Source organism: Oryctolagus cuniculus, chromosome 2, assembly GCF_964237555.1.
Source record: "Oryctolagus cuniculus chromosome 2, mOryCun1.1, whole genome shotgun sequence".
Taxonomy (NCBI): domain Eukaryota; kingdom Metazoa; phylum Chordata; class Mammalia; order Lagomorpha; family Leporidae; genus Oryctolagus; species Oryctolagus cuniculus.
The window spans coordinates 33,326,328-33,344,404 of NC_091433.1; the positions used below are offsets into that span (position 1 = coordinate 33,326,328).

At 46.5% G+C, this 18,077-nt stretch overlaps 2 protein-coding genes across 4 annotated transcripts in view; one reads left to right on the forward strand and one right to left on the reverse strand.

Moving 5' to 3' along the window:
• The window catches only part of KLB (klotho beta), a 44,057-nt gene extending 30,505 nt beyond the window's left edge, over nt 1-13,552 (forward strand). The window contains exons 4-5 of one of the 2 annotated variants that reach the window (XM_002709391.5): nt 5,231-6,374; nt 10,820-13,552. In XM_002709391.5, the coding sequence (XP_002709437.3) occupies nt 5,231-6,374; nt 10,820-11,208 (1,533 nt within the window). In that variant the 3' untranslated portion in view covers nt 11,209-13,552. Of the gene's footprint in view, nt 1-5,230; nt 6,437-6,805; nt 7,266-10,819 lie in introns of those variants that run through there. The other variant, XM_051842457.2, reaches the window with a different exon arrangement.
• A 96-nt stretch (nt 13,553-13,648) lies between these two features.
• Nucleotides 13,649-18,074, reverse strand: RPL9 (ribosomal protein L9). Of its 2 annotated transcripts, none has more exons than XM_002709392.5 (8): nt 18,001-18,074; nt 17,496-17,542; nt 17,277-17,392; nt 16,673-16,768; nt 15,867-15,999; nt 14,154-14,234; nt 13,932-14,048; nt 13,649-13,725 (listed from the first exon to the last, which is right to left on the reverse strand). In XM_002709392.5, the coding sequence occupies exons 2-7, from the start codon at nt 17,539-17,541 to the stop codon at nt 13,942-13,944; spliced, it is 579 nt and encodes a 192-aa protein (XP_002709438.1). In that variant the 5' UTR covers nt 17,542; nt 18,001-18,074; the 3' UTR covers nt 13,649-13,725; nt 13,932-13,941. The 2 variants fall into 2 exon arrangements, with proteins under 2 accessions (XP_002709438.1, XP_051698434.1); XM_051842474.2 differs by having other exon boundaries at nt 17,842-18,023.
• Between the last annotated feature and the right edge of the window lie 3 nt (nt 18,075-18,077).

The following is an 18,077-nucleotide window of genomic DNA, read 5'->3' on the forward strand; positions in this document are numbered from 1 at the left end:
GTAAGCTGGCGGGTGGAATACCTCTCTCTCCCTCTCTCTCTCTCTCTCTCTCTGCTTCTCCTCTCTCTGTGTGACCCTGACTTTCAAGTGAATGGATGAATCTTTAAAAGAAAAAAAAAAAAGACATCACTGACACCCTACTCTCAAACATCCCAGCATCTTCTGTATCATGATATTATCATTATGATACTCAAGAAATGTAACATCAATTCGGTATTATCTAACATAGAATTGATAGTATCTAACATAGAACTCACAAATTTCCCTAAATGCTTCAAAAATGTCTTTTTATAGGTTACAAAATTCCTCTGCGTCAAGAATGCAAAGATCCCACACTGGCTGACAACTATCTGTAGCCTCCTAAATTCAGAGCGATCCCCTAAGCCCGTGGTGCTGACATTTAAGAGTCCAGGCTAGTGGAGTGTAGAATGGCTCATGCTCTACGTTGCTCTGAAGGTTTCTTTATTAGACTCCATTTCTGCAGAGAATTCCACATCAGGGACATGTGCATTTCTCAGTGCATCACGTCAGGAGGTACATGACGTCAATTTGCCTCATTACTAAAGATGTTAATGTTGTTCAAGTAGCATAATCAAATTCCATGGTTAAGATGGCATTTACCAGACCGCTTAAGCACACAGCACCTTTTCCATTTTTTTTAAAAGATATATTTGAAAGGCAGAGTTATACAGAGAGGCAGAGGGAGAGACAGAGAGAGAGAGATAAATCTTCCACCTGCTGGTTCACTCCACAAATGGCTCTAACGACTGGGGTTGGGCCAGGCCACAGCTAGGAACTTCTTCCAGGTCTCCTACGTAGGTGCAGGTGCCCAAGCACTTGTACCATTTTCTGCTGCTTTCCCAGGCCATTACCAGGGAGCTGGATTGGAAATGGAGCACCTGGGACACAAACTGGCACCCAGATGGGATGCTGGTGTTGCAGGTAGAGGCTTAATCAAAACACCACAGCGCCAGCCCTTTATTTATCATCTATAAAACAGGATCTTTTCTAATTGAAATTTATTTTGATTTATAAATTTTCTTCTGAGCATAAACAATACTTATATATGTTGACTATAAAAAGCTAGAACTAGGGGCCGGCACCGTGGCTCACTTGGCTAATCCTCCACCTGGGGCACTGGCATCCCATATGGGTGCTGGGTTCTAGTCCCGGTTGCTCCTCTTCCAGTCTAGCTCTCTGCTGTGGCCTGGAAAGGCAGTGGAGGATGGCCCAAGTGCTTGGGCGCCTGCACCCGTGTGGGAGACCAGGAGGAAGCACCTGGCTCCTGGCTTTGGATCGGCGCAGCGCTGGCCGTAGCGGCCATTTGGGAGGTGAACCAACGGATGGAAGACCTTTCTCTCTGTCTCTCTCACTAACTCTATCTGTCAAATAAAAAAAAAAAAAAGCTAGAACTAAAGAAATGTCGATATTAACATTTTGATATGTATGTTATGAATGTCATACACTTTGTGTATACCTATTTTCTATAGGTTTATGTTGGTTTTGTTTTACCTAATGTTTTCATGTAATATCAACATTTAATTCTTTAAGACTGTAATGTGCATTTTTTTTTTTTTTGAGAGGCAGAGTGGACAGTGAGAGAGAGAAACAGAGAGAAAGGTCTTCTTTTTCTGTTGGTTCACCCCACAATGGCTGCTGCAGCCAGTGCGTTGCAGCTGGGAGTTGCGCTGTGGCCCGGGAGTGCAGTGGAGGATGGCCCAGATCCTTGGGCCCTGCACCCCATGGGAGACCAGGAGAAGCACCTGGCTCCTGGCTTCCGATCGGCGCAGCGTGCCAGCTGCAACGTGCCGGCCGTAACGGCCACTTTGGGGGGGTGAACCAACGGAAAAAGGAGACCTTTCTCTCTGTCTCTCTCTCTAACTCTGCCTGTAAAAAATAAATTAATTAAAAAAGATTTTATTAATTTGGAGGTAGAGTTATAGACAGAGAGAGGGAGAGACAGACGGAAAGGTCTTTCATCCACTGGTTCACTCCCCAGATGGCTGCAAAGGCCAGAGCTAGGCCAATCTGAAGGCAGGAGCCAGGTGCTTCTTTTGAGTCTCCCACATGGTACAGGGACCCAAGCACATTAGCAGAGATCTGGATCGGAAGTGGAGCAGCTGGAACTCGAACCAGCGATGCCCACACTGCAGGTGGCTATACCTGCTACACCACAGAGCCCCAGCTGTTCTGTTTTTAATTAAGTCATTATCAATGATACTTGGAGACTATATGTACATAATGCTTCCCAATAACAATTCACTCAATGGTATTAATATTCATTTATGATCCCTGCCTTAAATATTACTTTAAAGATTGCAAGATGAGGGGGCTGGCACATGGTGTAGTTAGTTAAAACTGCTGCCTGCAGTGCCGGCATTCCATATGGGCACTGGTTCGAAACCCAGCTGCTCAACTTCTGATCCAGCTCTCTGATCTGGCCTGCAAAAGCAATAGAAGATGGTCCAAGTGCTTGGGCCCCTGCATCCTTGTGAGAGACCTGGAAGAAGCTCTTGGCTTTAGATCAGCCCAACTCTGGTCATTGGGGCCATTTGGGGAGTGAACCAGTGGATGGAGAATCTCTCTCAGCCTCTGCCTCTATGTAACTCCGTCTTTCAAATAAATAAATCTTAAAAACAAAAACCACACACACACACACACACACACACACACACACACACAAATTGAGGGGCCAGCGCTGTGCACAGCAGGTTAAAGCCCCGGCCTGCAGTGCCAGCATCCCATATGGGCACTGGTTCAAGTTCCAGCTGCTCCACTTCCCATCCGGTTCCCTGCTAATGCACCTGGGAAAGCAGTGCAAGATGGCCTAAGTGCTTGGGCCCCAACACCCATGTGGGAGACCCAGAGGAAGCTTCTGGCTCCTGGCTTTGGATCAGCTCAGCTCTGGTTGTTGCAGCCATTTGGGGAGTGAACAGTGGATGGATGACCTCTCTCTGTCTCTCTTTACCTCTCTATAATTTGTCTTTCAAATAAGTAATACATTAATAATAAAAACATTTCAAGATGAGGAAATTTCTAGAGTGTTCCTTTTCCATTTATTGGCTGAATTCTTCAAGTTCAATGTTTTATAATTCATTATTGTCATTACATTATTCCTTTTGAAGTTCAAGTTGTTTCATAGTCAGTGGTCCTCCTTTAAGCTGCTCCCATGTCTTTTGACATTTCCCTTACTTCCTCATTCTCTGGCACAAGGGGCCCAACATGAAAAACAGAGGCAGGCATTTAGTGTAGGGGTTAGGATGCCACATGGGATACCCTCTTCTCAGAGTGCCTGTGTTTGATTCCTGGCTCCACTCCCGATTTGAGTTTTCTGCTGATACACACCCCTAGAAGCAGCAGGTAATGGTTCAAATAGTTGGGCCCCTGCCACCCGTGTGAGAGAACCGAAGCTGATTTGAAGCCAGGAACCAGGAGCCTCTTGCAAGTCTCCCATGTGGTGCAGGGGCCCAAGGACTTGGGTCATCTTCTACTGCTTTCCCAGGCCATAGCAGAGGGCTGGATCGGAAGTGGAGCAGCCAGGACTCAAACTGGAGCCCAAATGGGATGCTGGCATTGCAGGTGGTGGCTTTACCTGCTATGCCACAGTGCCAGCCCCCACCTCATTCTTTTTCTGCTGCAAACTTGGAAAAAGTCATTCTCCAAGAAGCCCAGTCCCTGTAGTGGGGAATGGAGTTTTAGCAACAAGCTTGGGGAGCTAGAGCTGGGCTTGGGGGCTCTCAATCACACCCACTTGCCACCTAAGACTAATGTTTTCTGAATTCTTTTCTAATATAGGATTTTTTTTTCTCTTTTCTGTCTCATGCAAGATTGTCTTTTGCAAGCTCCCCTTTGATACCACAATGTTCTGGCTTTCAAAACACTGAAACTGCTCACCTGCGCTAGGGGGATTTTACTCAATTAATTTTATACAGATTTAACTTCATGCTCACATGGTCAATGTTCTCTCGGTTTAATGTTCTAGATAAATGGATGGCAGATGGCAAGTGGGCAGTGATATGGTTTTGTAATTAGACTACGAAAGATGACACATAGGAAAACAACTAGGGCGAAAATATTTACCAAAGGTTAATTACCATTTTTCCTGGTGCATTTAAATTGTGATGAGATGAAAAAGTACTTTAAAACAAGTAGAGAACTGTGCCTTTTCCTTATTAATCTTGAATTTGGAAATGTTTTTCCTAAAGTTCCTGTTTTAGTTTAGACTCAGGAACCTAACAGGCATTTATGGCAACCAGGGAAACCCAGGCCCATGTCATGACCACCTCATGTTTGTGTAGTGCTTTGGTGACACAGGACACTTTCCCAGAGTCACTGCACCCTCACCACACACCTGCGGGGGTGGGGGGCTGAGACGGCTCCATCACTATACAGCTGCCATGCCTGAGTATCAAAGGGGCCGAAGAGCACAGGAGCCCAAGGCTCTCTGCTTTTTGGAGAGACCAGGAACAATGCCATCTGCTCCAAGAGTCAACTGCAGGGGTTTTGGGGTGGTGGTGATGGTGGTATTTTATGGTCCTTTCCACTCCTGACCCAAGTTCATCGCATGGACAAAGTGTCCAGCATTCTACTGGATGGATAACTCTGTGATCTCACAGGCACACAGGTGGTTGAGACAGAGTAGATGCAACTGGGATACAGCCTGGGCTTCTCACACAGGAGGGAGGGAACTGCATTCTCACATGCAAGCGGTCATTGCCTGTGCCATCCCCCCAGCCTCTTTCAGAAACTGTGGCCGGAGTCCACCAGCCTCCTCCAACCCCAAGTTCTGATCTCAGTGGAATCCTCTTCGGCTGAAATTTTCATGCTGTCTTCAATTTATGGCAGAATTTATAACCCGTGTTTCACAATGGCTTTTAACTGAGGGTACCATGGCAACTTCCTGATGTGCCGGAACAGAATCCCTGAGACCCCAGTCTATGACCTGGGTTTTCCGGTCAAGCCAACTGGAAAATGGCTTCTCCGGTGTTTCTCGAGCTCATTTTCCAAGCCAAGCCCTGGGTGTGGTTCCGTGCCTGTGATTTCTGGTCTCCCTGGGAGACTCCCGGGCTGGGAGGGGGGAAGATCACTCAGGCCTTCCCTAAGAAAGCAGGACAGCCGGAACCATGGGCTGTTAGGAAGAACCTGTGCACCACTTATCTTCCCTTTTCTTCCTGTTTGCTCGCGTCCTCTGCCTATGCACGCTTCACCCCAATGCTCTTGTGTCCCACAGCCCGAGTCGGTGGCTTCCTCGCCACAGTTCAGCGACCCTCACCTCTACGTGTGGAACGCCACTGGCAACCGAATGCTTCACCGGGTGGAAGGGGTGAGGCTGAAAACACGGCCCGCTCAGTGCACAGATTTCATCACCATCAAGAAACAACTCGAGATGTTGGCAAGAATGAAAGTCACCCACTTCCGGTTTGCTCTGGACTGGGCCTCGGTCCTTCCCACGGGCAACCTGTCCGAGGTGAACCGACAAGCCCTGAGGTACTACAGGTGTGTGGTCACCGAGGGGCTGAAGCTCAACATCTCGCCCATGGTCACCTTGTACTACCCGACCCATGCCCACCTGGGCCTGCCCGCGCCGCTGCTGCACAGCGGGGGGTGGCTGGACCCATCCACGGCCAAGGCCTTCCGCGACTACGCAGGGCTGTGCTTCCGGGAGCTGGGGGACCTGGTGAAGCTCTGGATCACCATCAACGAGCCCAACCGGCTGAGCGACGTCTACAACCGCACCAGCAACGACACCTACCAGGCCGCCCACAACCTGCTGATCGCGCACGCGCTCGTGTGGCACCTGTACGACCGCCAGTACCGGCCGTCGCAGCGCGGGGCGCTGTCGCTGTCCCTGCACTCGGACTGGGCCGAGCCCGCCAACCCCTACGTGGCCTCGCACTGGCAGGCGGCCGAGCGCTTCCTGCAGTTCGAGATCGCGTGGTTCGCCGAGCCCCTGTTCAAGACCGGGGACTACCCGGTGGCCATGAGGGAGTACATCGCCTCCAAGACCCGGCGCGGGCTCTCCAGCTCCGTGCTGCCCCGCTTCAGCGACGCCGAGCGGCGGCTGGTCAAGGGCGCCGCCGACTTCTACGCCCTCAACCACTTCACCACCAGGTTCGTGATGCACGAGCAGCAGAACGGCAGCCGCTACGACTCGGACAGGGACGTGCAGTTCCTGCAGGACATCACCCGCCTGGCCTCGCCCAGCCGCCTGGCCGTCATGCCCTGGGGCGAGGGCAAGCTGCTGCGGTGGATGCGGAACAACTACGGAGACCTGGACGTCTACATCACGGCCAATGGCATCGACGACCAGGCCCTGCAGAACGACCAGCTTCGCCAGTACTACCTAGAGAAGTACGTCCAGGAGGCTCTGAAAGGTGAGCTCGGGGCTCAGCGCTCAGACGCTTCTGTAAACTGATCCGATCAAGGAGCCAAGCAGGTTCTTTTTTTTTTTTTTTTTTTTTAATTTTTGACAGGCAGAGTGGACAGTGAGAGAGAGAGAGACAGAGAGAGAAAGGTCTTCCTTTGCCGTTGGTTCACCCTCCAATGGCCGCCGCTGCAGCCGGCGCACCGCGCTGATCTGATGGCAGGAGCCAGGAGCCAGGTGCTTTTCCTGGTCTCCCATGGGGTGCAGGGCCCAAGCACCTGGGCCATCCTCCACTGCACTCCCTGGCCATAGCAGAGAGCTGGCCTGGAAGAGGGGCAACCGGGACAGAATCCGGCGCCCCGACCGGGACTAGAACCCGGTGTGCCGGCGCCGAAAGGTGGAGGATTAGCCTATTGAGCCACGGCGCCGGCCCCCAAGCAGGTTCTTTAGCCACGGGCTCAGCCTGGTGGCACGAAGTCCTGTCAACAGGACTTTGTCCTAAAAACTGGACTTCTGGAAACAACTTTTCATTTTTTATTTTTTTTAAACTTATTTGACAGGTAGAGTTATAGACAGTGAGAGAGAGAGAGAGAGACAGAAAGGTCTTCCTTCCGTTGGTTCACTCCCCAAATGGCCACAACAGGAACTGTGCCGATCTGAAGCCAGGAGCCAGGTGCTTCCTCCTGGTCTCCCATGCGGGTGCAGGGCCCAAGCACTTGGGCCATCTTCCACTGCCTTCCTGGGCCACAGCAGAGAGCTGGACTGGAAGAAGAGCAACCGGGACTAAAACCCTACGCCCACATGGGATGCCTGCACCACAGGCGGAGGATTAACCAAGTGAGCCAGGCACTGGTGGAAACAACTTTTAATTATGAAAGTAATATTAGCTCATTATGGAAAATGTAGATGTATTTAAAATCACCTGAAGACAAGCACTGTCAGTATTTTTGGATGAATTCCTTCCAGTGTGCTTGCTACCCATCTTCAATACAACTGAGCTCACGGTATTAGTCTTTTTCCTTTAAAAAAAAAAAAAAATGAGCAGAGAGTGAGCTCCTAACCTGCTGGCTCATTCTCCAGATGACCATCACGGCTGGTTCAGAGCCAGGAGCTGGGACCACCACCTCTCCCAGGTGCCTGTCAGGAGTGGAGCCAGCGGTGGAGCAGGAGCTAGAGCTGGGTACTCCAATGTAGGGCACAGGTGCCTTTCCCACTGTGCCTCTGTGGATAGCCTTGTTGCTACTAAGAAGCACCTTTGTATAGAAATCGTTCATTTCTGATTCCTTCAGGATGAACTGCCAATATGGAATTAGTAGGTCCAATGTTGTAAGCTGCAGCGTATCAGTCCTTATCTCAGCATCCTTCCTCGTATTATTATTTTTCTAAAGCTTATTTTTAAATGTTCATGATTCATTCAAACAGTAAAGTGACCAATACTTGTTGAGCACTTAATATGGACAAAAATTGTTCTAGTCACAGGACTACCTCTGGACAAAATAAAGATCGCTGTCCTCACAGGGCTTCTATTTCCATAAAGATCAACAAGAAAGACATAACATATTAGAGGTAAAAAGTTTTATGAAAATGGGGCCGGCGCTGTGGCGTAGTCAGTACAGCTGCCGCCTACAGTGCTGCCATCTGACATGGGCGCCGGTTCGACTCCCAGCTGCTTCTTTGCTCTTTGCTATTGCCTGGAAAGGCAGTAGAAGATGGACCAAGTGCTTGGGCCCCAGTGGGAGACCAGGAAGAAACTTCTGGCTCCTGGCTTCGCATCGGCCCAACTCCGGCCATTTGGGGAGTGAATCAGTGTATGGAAGACTCTCTCTGCCCCTATGTAATTCTGCTAAAAAAATTTAAGTTCTATGAAGAAAAACAAATCAAAGAGGGTGCTGGGGTGGGGTATGACACAGGGGTTACAACTCTAAATAGGGTAGATGAGGAGGTGCTCATAGATCTGGAGAGGCCAGAGGATCCAGAGAGAGCAAATGCAAAACCCTACTGTCAGGGCAGACCTGGTCTGTGTGAGGAGCAGGAATGGGGTCCAAACAGCTGGAGGATAGGAAATGGGGTGACAAAAGATGAGGTAATGAGATAAGAGGCAGACTGTGCAGGGCTCAGAAGGCCAGTCTAAGAATTATGGCTCTTACAGAGACAAGAAGGTACAAAAGGTAAATCTTAAGATTTATTTGATAGGCAGAACGGAAGAGAAGGGAAGAGAGGGAGATCAATCTTTCCATCCATGGAGTCCCTCCCCAAACAGCCGCAACAGCCAGGCTGAAGCTGAGAGCTTGAATCGCCATCTGGGTTCCACAGGTGGACGGCAGAGGCCTGAGTACTCAAGACCTCCTCTACTGCTTTCCCAGGCACATTAGTGGGGAGCTGGACTGGAAGCAGAGCAGCCAGAACTGGAACTGGCGCTCCTAACTGATGCTGGCGTCACAAGCTGCAGCTTAACCTGCTGTGCCACACCACCTTGGACTGCAAGGTTTCCAATGCAAAGGTGACATGACTGAAATCAGGGCTGGGCCACCTAAAGCCTGCAGAATCACCTGGTCTGGCAATGCCAAAGCAACCACAGGTCTAATTCAAAATTCAGTCCATCTATACCAGGCTAATTTATCTTTTATTTTATTTTTATTTTTATTTTTTTACAGGCAGAGTGGACAGTGAGAGAGAGAGACAGAGAGAAAGGTCTTCCTTTGCCATTGGTTCACCCTCCAATGGCCGCCACGGCCGGCGCACCGCACTGATCCGATGGCAGGAGCCAGGTACTTACCCTGGTCTCCCATGGGTGCAGGGCCCAAGCACTTGGGCCATCCTCCACTGCACTCTCTGGCCACAGCAGGGAGCTGGCCTGGAAGAGGGGCAACCGGGACAGAATCTGGCACCCCAACCGGGACTAGAACCCGGTGTGCCAGCGCTGCAAGGCGGAGAATTAGCCTAGTGAGCCGCGGCGCCGGCCTAATTTATCTTTTAAAGATTCATTTATTTGAAAGGCAGAGTTAGAGATCTTCCATCTGCTGGTTCACTCCCCAAGTGGCCACAATGCCAGCTCTGAGACCCAGATGGAATTCCAGCATCTGGCTCCTGCCTTGACCAGCCCTAGCTGTTGTGGCGATTTGGAGAGTGAACGAACAGAAGATTCTCTATGACTGTCTTTCAAATAAATAAGGCTGGATGAAATCACTCAGAGACCACACACAGAGAAGTAAGCCTGGAGTAATTCAATATTCAGAAGCAATAATGGTTAAGACACCTGTATCCCAGCACCACGGTTCAATGCTTGCCTTTGGCTAACGACGCCAGCTTCCTGCTAACACACAGACCCTGGGAGGCAGCAGTAATGGCTTATCTGGGTCCCTGCCACTCAGTTGGTAGATCTACAACGAGTTTCAGGCTCCCAACTTCAGCCTTAGCATTTGGGGAATGAGCCAGTGGATCGGAGCTCTTTCTGTCTCTCAAATTAAAAATAATTAAACAGAGACCAGAGAGATGAGAAGTCAGTAAAAAACTGAAAAGTTCCAGTGCTGTAACACAGCCAGACATGCAATCAAGGGTTTTTTGTTTTTATTAAGATAGCAGATCTTGGTACTGTTGCCTGTGGCATCAGCATCCCATATGGGTGCCAGGTGGAGTCCCAGCTGCTTCACTTTCCATCCAGCTCCCTGCTAATGCACCTGAGAAAGCAGCTGAGATGGCACAAGCACTTGGGCAACTGCATCCGTATGGGAAACCAGGGAGAAGCTCCTGGCTTCTGATCGGCCTAGCTCTGGTTGGTGGGGCCATTTGAGGAAAGACCAGCAGATGGAAGCGCTCTCTCTGCTTCTATTTCTTGCCTTTCAAAACAAACAAACAAAAACAAAAAAACAGATCTTTATATCCAAATGCCTCAGTAGTCAGGAAAAGTTACTGCATGAGGGATGAGGGGAAAATAGGTGAGAGTGATGTCCTTGAGGTAACACAAGAAAATGCCAGGTGGGGAGAAGTGACTGTGGGAGATGGAAGGTGTCCTAGGGCCAACTCAACTTTTCAGTGAAGGAAGCAATGTCATCATCTCAAAGCAAGGATGACAGACTTAAGTCTAAGGAGAGAAGAAAGGGGTGAAAATGGTCCCCTAAGAGTAAGAGGAACCAAGTGTGGTTACCAGGGCACGCAAACAATCCGAGACCCGGAATCGGCCCTCCCTGTGACCCTTTGAACAAGTGCCAGCACTTTTACCTTCATGGCTCTGCTTCTTAAATTTTGCCATTTTGAACTACAGATCCTAGTTTTACTTCAAATATATTTACAAACCTAAGTTAGCACACACATTTCATTTCTTTACATAGCTCTTGAATCACTACCTTTTTTATGGCATGGCATGAATCTAGCTTGTTTCAAAGAAAACTAAATTCTTTCTCAAGGATTGTCTACAGTTCATCTGTGACTAACAATTTCATTTCTGGTATTTTTCAGCATATCTGATAGATAAAATAAAAATCAAAGGCTATTATGCATTCAAACTGACTGAAGAAAAATCTAAACCCAGGTTTGGATTCTTCACCTCTGATTTCAAAGCCAAGTCTTCAATACAGTTTTACAACAAACTAATTACCAGCAACGGCTTCCCGTCTGAGAACGGCGGTCCTAGATGCAATCAGACTCAAGGAAATCCCGAGTGCACCATCTGCTTACTCCTCCTGCAGAAGAAGCCGCTGATATTCTTTAGCTGTTGCTTCTTCTGCACCCTGGTTCTACTCTCATCAATTACCATCTTTCACAGACGGAAGAGAAGAAAGTTTTGGAAAGCAAAGGACTTACAACACATACCATTAAAGAAAGGCCACAAGAGAGTCCTTAGCTAAAGTGAACTTATTTCTCTCTGAAGAGTTTAGAAATTCACTCCAGTTCCATATGCTGGTAACACAAAAGACATACCCGTATTGTACAAAGAGTATTTGAGATACTGTGCTAACCAAGGCGACGACAATCAAAACCTCTGCCATGTGGTTGAATGCATTTTCCCTTAAGTGGTGACAATCAGCGAACTCAGTTCTTGGTTCTAAAGGAGGCTTCGCACTGCCACTAGGCTATGAGTATTACCTGACGCATTGCTTTGTCAAGTTTGATGAGCTGTTTCGCATCATTCTCTAGTTTTCTTTAGATACCAATAGCTACTATGGTAAAAGTTGTTTTTAAAAGTCAAACTCTGTAAGGCTTCACAGCAGATTTAAAACTATTCTTTACACTGGATCTGTGATTTTGTCACTCGTAGCAAGGTGCTTTCCCCTTTTGGTCCTAGTGGCTCTCAAATAGAAAGCAAACACATCTTAGGGTAATCTACTTATCTATAGCCAATCACAGCACTGACCCACAACTACACAAATCCTTTAGCTCTTCTCCATAAAACACCTAATTTTGTGATCTTTTAAGTAATCTGAAATGTAAAAGTATGACTTCCGTAACCCATCTCATGGAAAGATCACTAATCTCACCGTACTGCAACCTCCTCCTTTAGAGCAGGCATTCCTTACCATTTTTGCAAGATGACGTGATTTAGCATCTAGAACCCCTATATTACTCACTTGATAGTCACCATGGTTATCCAGCTGTTATTACTTGCTTGTACCCAGGTAACCCTTTATTTTAATAGAGCTCCAAAGTATAAGACTAGTGATGAAAGGAGGCAAGTCATCAAATATGGAAGGACAGATTAACTCTGGCACTAAGTGGGAATGCTGCAGGGTATACAGGAAAATAAAATTCAGAAATCAGTGGTTTAAAGCATCCTCTGAGGTACCTGGGGCACAATCTCCACAGATAAGGGGAAAGAGCACTGACAAAGACTAAACATCCTAAAAAGATGCAATGTTCTACTTACTGGCCATCAGAATAATGGCCAAAGGACCCTATACTTGCTTGCTCTCTTGCCAAGTTTCGCTGCACATAGGTGTAGAATGCAGTGACTGACCCTGGATGCGATTCAGAATGCTGATGATCTGAGTGAACTAGTTTTTTATACAGCACTTTTTAAAGCCTAGAATTCCTACATCTGAACTTGGGAGTTTTGACTTTTTTGAAATTAATTGTGCTTAAGATTTATTCAGTGATTCTAAACACTGGAGGTAGAAAACTGTATACCCATTATGCCTATTAATTTTTCTTGGTTAGCCAACATTTAAATAACCACAAAGTGGCCAGTCATTGTCTTTCCCTTTCAGGAATTTAAGTCAAAGGATGCTGCTGCCTGTGATGCTGGCACCTCATAGGGGTGACAGTTTGTGTCCCTGCGGTTCCACTTCCTATCCAGCTCCCTGTTAATGGCTTGGGAGAGCCCTGCACCCACATGGGAGACCCAAAAGCAGATCCTGCTGCTTTCAGCCTGCTGCGGCCACTTGCAGTATGAACCAGTGGATGGAAGATCAATGTCTCTCCCAACAATTCTTTGAATAAATTTCTTCAGAAGTCAAAATAAAATCCTCCAGCTCAAAAAGCTTTAGTAGAAAACGATCCTACATTAAGGCGGTCGTGACTGTATCCCAAGTGCATCTACGTTACAAACCAAATTGAGTATGCAATTCAGGATGCTACTGTCAGACTATAAGGAGAAAACAGCCAATTCAAACAAAATACAAAAGTGATGTGCAGTTAATTTGCTTTCTGGCTGGCCAAATGTTTTTTTTTTCTCTTCTTGCCACCACTGTTTTACATGTACTTTAGAAGAAATTTTGAATTTTTGCTTCCTTTGAGAAATCACTATTATCAAAGGCAATTCATAATTACAAGTGGCCCATTGTCTTAAGAGCTCAAGATTATAGCCCTTCTTCAAACTTGCCAAACTCCTCAAATAGTGAAGCTCCTAACAAAGGGTTTACAACATCCTGTTCCTTAGGGGTTATATTTTTAAGTGACTGTAATTTACCTAACAAATTTAATCTGGCTATCTATTGGTAATACATGTAATATTCAGGTTTATCATAAACCCACTTAAAAACTAAAGGTTAAGTGGAAGTTGCTGCAACAGGCTTCTCAGGGGAAAATATCACCTTAGTGTCCACCTTGTACTACATCTCGTGTATTCACTGTAACCCATCTTTCCGAACATGTCTGATATATATGGAAACAACACTAGTGCTTAGCCTCTGGAAATGAGGCCAGGATTTTGTGATTAAATGTCTAATTTATTCCAAATAAACTGATTTATGCCAATAATGTGTTCCTGCTGTATTTTCTTAGCATATCATAGTTTATGCCTAAGTTATTTACTTTATAAGTGGCTGGAAAAGATAATCAGCTACAGAAGTCTCAAATCAATAATCTTTTATTGCATTATTAAAATACCACAAGACACAATCTGGGTTCTTGTTTCTGCAGCCGGATAACTGTAAAAAGAAATGAAAACATCTGTAAATCTCTTGACCAGATATTATGCTAAATAAATCTAAGCCATATTAAGATTATGACCATGATTCATAGTTAGATGTAAGCCCAGTAAAAAGCATGTTCATTCAATCTCTTATTCTGCCACATTTACTGTGTCCCAGTAATTATATTTAGTAAATCAGGATCCCCAAACACAATAACCTACCTTTTAGGTCTTATTCATCAGCCTGTTGAACTGTTCCTTTTTCAGAGACATAGATACCATCCAAAAATTTTCTGATATCTTTATTTTTAACTGTTGTTGCCTGCTGAATCAAAGCAGCTAAAGGGGTAAAAAAAAAAAAAAGGCAATTCCAAATGAAACAAAATACCACAGATCCAATTCAGACAAAAACTTTATAGGCATAATTAGAGAAAATATACAAACCTGAATTTGAAACAAGTTCAATGTCATTTCCTTCAAGCACTAATTCATCTTTCTGGGCTTGAGACACTGAACAGGCAACACCTAAAAGGCAAGGGGGCATTTGCTTGGTATCAACATAAAATCAAATCTGTTATTATTTCTTCCCCTTAAAATTTCATTCAGCAAATGAACCTTGAGATTTTGGTTTATAGACTAACTTTTATGGGTCCCAATCTGATTTTGTGTTTCTGCTTGAATCAGTCCATTCTTTTAGTAATTCAATACAGTCAAATACAGCAATTTAGTTGTACAAAGGTTTGTACCAAGTCTTATTTCTGCTAAATGTATTTTTAATCCTTTATAAAGTTGTTGCTTTTTAACAAAAGGGATCTCATTTAATGATGCTGACCACAGAGTATTTTTGCAAAGTTGGTACTTAGAATATTTCTTCTTCCCATCCCAACAGATTAAAAAAAAAAAAAAAAAAAAGCACTCAGCACTAAGCTTCCAAGACACAGAGGCCTTCTATCCGCTGGTTCACTCCCCAGTGCCAACAACCCTGGCCGGGTCAAGTCAAAGCCAGGAGCTGAGGGCCACCATCTACAATGCTGGCATCCTGCAGGTTCATGTTCTACCTGCTCCACTTCCAATCCAGCTTCCTGCTAATGGCCTGGGAAAGCAGCAGACAGCCCAAGTGCTTATTCACTTGGGAGACCCAGTTAAAGTCCTTGTTTTCTGGCTCAGCTCTGGCTGTTGCAGCCACTTGGGGAGGGAATCAGAGGATGGAAGATCAGTAAAAGTCTGGTAACTCTTTCAAAAAAACAAAAAAAAAACTACAAACCAAACCAAACCACCAGAGTCAAAGCATCCACGTTTCCCACATGAGTGGTAGGGATTGCTGCCTTCCAGAATTTTATTAGCAGGAAGCTGGATCAGAAGCTGAAAGTGGAGGCAGACTCAATCCCAGGCCCTCCAATATGCGTTGTGCGCATCCCAACCCACCTCAAGCTTTAAAATGTTCAATAACTCCAGTGTTTACTGTGTATTAGGCAAGCACTGATGAAAGCACCTGTTAATGTGCACCTGCAGCAGATGGTGGCGAGTACTGGGATCCTTGTAAGCCATGGGAGACCCAAGTTGAGTTCCAGGTTCCCGGCACTGGCCTGGCCTAGCATCAGCTATTGTGGGCACCTGGGAAGCCAGTGGATGGAAGATCTGCCTCTCCAACTTTCAAGTAAGCTTTTTTTGGGGGCCATTGCTGACAGGTTAAACCTCTGCTGGCACTGCCACTGCCAGCATTCCATATGGGTGCCAGTTCAAGTCCCAGCTGCTCCACTTCCAATCCAGCTCCCTGCTCATGGCCTGGACAAACAGCGGAAGACGGCCCAAGTGTTTGGGCCCCTGAACCCACAAAGACGACCCAGGAGCTCCTGGCTCCAGCCTGACCCAGCCCTATCCGATGCAGCCAAGCAGATGGAAGATCTCTCTTTCAAATAAATAAACCTTTTCCATTTTGCAGCTACCATGCACTGCTAACTACTCTCAAGTATACCCGTTCAGGAAATACAACTGGTACAAGGAAGACAGAATCACTGAACACCAGCAACTATTTTTAAGTATACTCAAAACACAATTCTGAAATAAATCTGACTTTAGTCATGGCCACCCCAAAACACTAGCCTTCAAAAGTCTAAAGAAAATATTTCTGAATCATATCTCAAGATATGCACATACCTGGCCTCATCCGAACCCTTCGGATGTACTTTTCACCCAAGAAATTTCTAATTTCAACAAGAGACCCATTCTCTTGAATAACCACGTTGATGGGGAAGTGAGCATACACTGACCTCATCTTGTATCGGAAGCCCTAAGAAACAAACAAGCCGTTAACATCAAGGAAAGTTAACTTTTAAATTCTTAAAAAATGCTTAGGTTATAATTTAACTTAAAAAACCCAACACAGCACTCGTTGTCCAAGTATTCTAATGACTGTCACTGGTACCAATCCTTTTCAGTCAACATCCCTAGAACTTGCATCCACAGACCTAAGATGTAACAACACAACCTCATCAGAAGTCCCAAACCCCACTCTTCGGCATGCTGCTGACATCTGCTGAGTTACTACTGTATGCCTGAAGGCAAGAATTGAGGCTACTAAGGAACTCAGTCTGGGCGCAAGGATAAACAAGTGAAAAGTGATTCAACAGGAGTTCAGGGTGCCACTATCAGGTATATACTAGACGGGTTGAGTTTTCTAGCAAACCAAGCTAACTGGCATGAACTTTTATCTGGGGAGACTTAATGGGAATAAGAGTGATGTGTGACATGCATTTAGGGAAATATGGAGTCCAAGAATTTTACCTTTCCATCTTTTTAAAGACTGCATCCATCTGATTTTTTATTTAATCTTCTAAAACCCAGAGATGCCTATTTGCCACATTCATGTATAACCCATTCTCTGCAGTAGATATTTAGTTGTGTATACAAACTACAGCTGAAAACTCTCCCCTACCAAAAACAAGTTTGGTCATGTTGCTTACCAGTGTAACCCCCTTGATCATATTCTGTACGTGACTACAGATCGTGCGAACAGTTGCCAGTTCCTTTCTATTTCCCCACCATTTGTCAACCCGGAGCTGTTAACAGATAAAAGCATTTTAGCGGTCTTTTCAGAAACAAGTAGGACCAAAATGGCAGTCCATTTATTCACCGAATTACCCTAGCTTCTGGAATGGAAAGCCCAATCACACACACACCTCCGGCAGTGAAGCGTTTTCATTACTATACAACACAGGTACACAATTTCACAAAGGAATGACAGCCCCAAGTGACAACACAATTTCACAAAGGAATGACAGCCCCAAGTGACCACAAACTTCACTTTCGGAACGCGAATCCCAGATTCTTACAAAGCCATCATAAAACTAGGCTTAATTTCTAAGCACTAACACCACTGAGCTTTAAAAATCCGCTGTCTTCACAACCTGGTTTTCCAATTTCACTAAAGCAATTCTAAGCTATGTTTCTAGATGTCACATTCTAAAGCTAACACACTGAACCTCCAAACCTGGTGCCTTTGGAAGCCACTCCCTTCCAAACAAGCGACCCAAGCGTCGCCCGGCCACCCGCTGCCCCAGGACTCACCCTCTTCTTTTTCTTTCCCAGGAGACTGAGTTCCACATTGATGTGATTGAAGTCCCTCCGCAGGGTTCCTCTGGGCCCCTTCACAATGACTGTGCGCCCCTTCAGACTGATGTCGACTGCACGGAGAACGTATTGATTCGTTAAGGCCACGGAATTAAAGGCTTGGGACACATACAGCAAATAATGCAGGAGGAAAATACACACACTCAAATCTCATACCATTTTCTGGGATGTCGACCGTCTGATTGCTGAGAATGGTCTTCATTCTGAAACATAAACACGGGCGGTAAGAAGGCAAGCGCAGGGCCCGAGTGCCACCGAACCACAACGCACGACAGCTCCACGTCCACCGGAACTGCCCGGCATAAATCCCCAGAACGTAAGAAAACCCAGCCTGACAGCAGGCCCCAAAGCGTCCAGGCCCGAAAAGAACGGTCACAAAGTGCGTGTTGTGAGGCCCAGCGGGCGAACTCCCCGCTCAGACCAGTCCTGGAAGTTCCGTCCGGGCGGCGCCATGCCAGTAAGGGTGAGGAACGGGTGGGGGGGGGGGGGCCTAAAAGCCTACAATATGACTGGTATCCTGGCGCCTCCAGGTCCATATTGCGCTCGTCGCGCTGAGGGACAAACAGCATACGAGTTCCGAGGCTCGGACCCGCGCCGCTGGCTTTCCTAGAGGCGATGGTTTCAGATTCCCAGGGCCCATCGGATACAGAAACATCCTCACCTCGCAGTAGATGCGGCAAAGAGAGAGCGTCTTTCGTCATCACGTACTTGTAGTGCGTAAGGGCCCTGCGTATTGCG

Coding starts and splice junctions, on each gene's coding strand:
- RPL9 (XM_002709392.5), bottom strand. CDS start 17,541: ATGAAGACCATTCTCAGCAATCAGACGGTCGACATCCCAGAAAATG. Junction 17,393..17,495: donor GGTCGACATCCCAGAAAATG/GTATGAGATTTG, acceptor TTCTCCGTGCAG/TCGACATCAGTCTGAAGGGG. Junction 16,769..17,276: donor TGGGAAAGAAAAAGAAGAGG/GTGAGTCCTGGG, acceptor ATCTGTTAACAG/CTCCGGGTTGACAAATGGTG.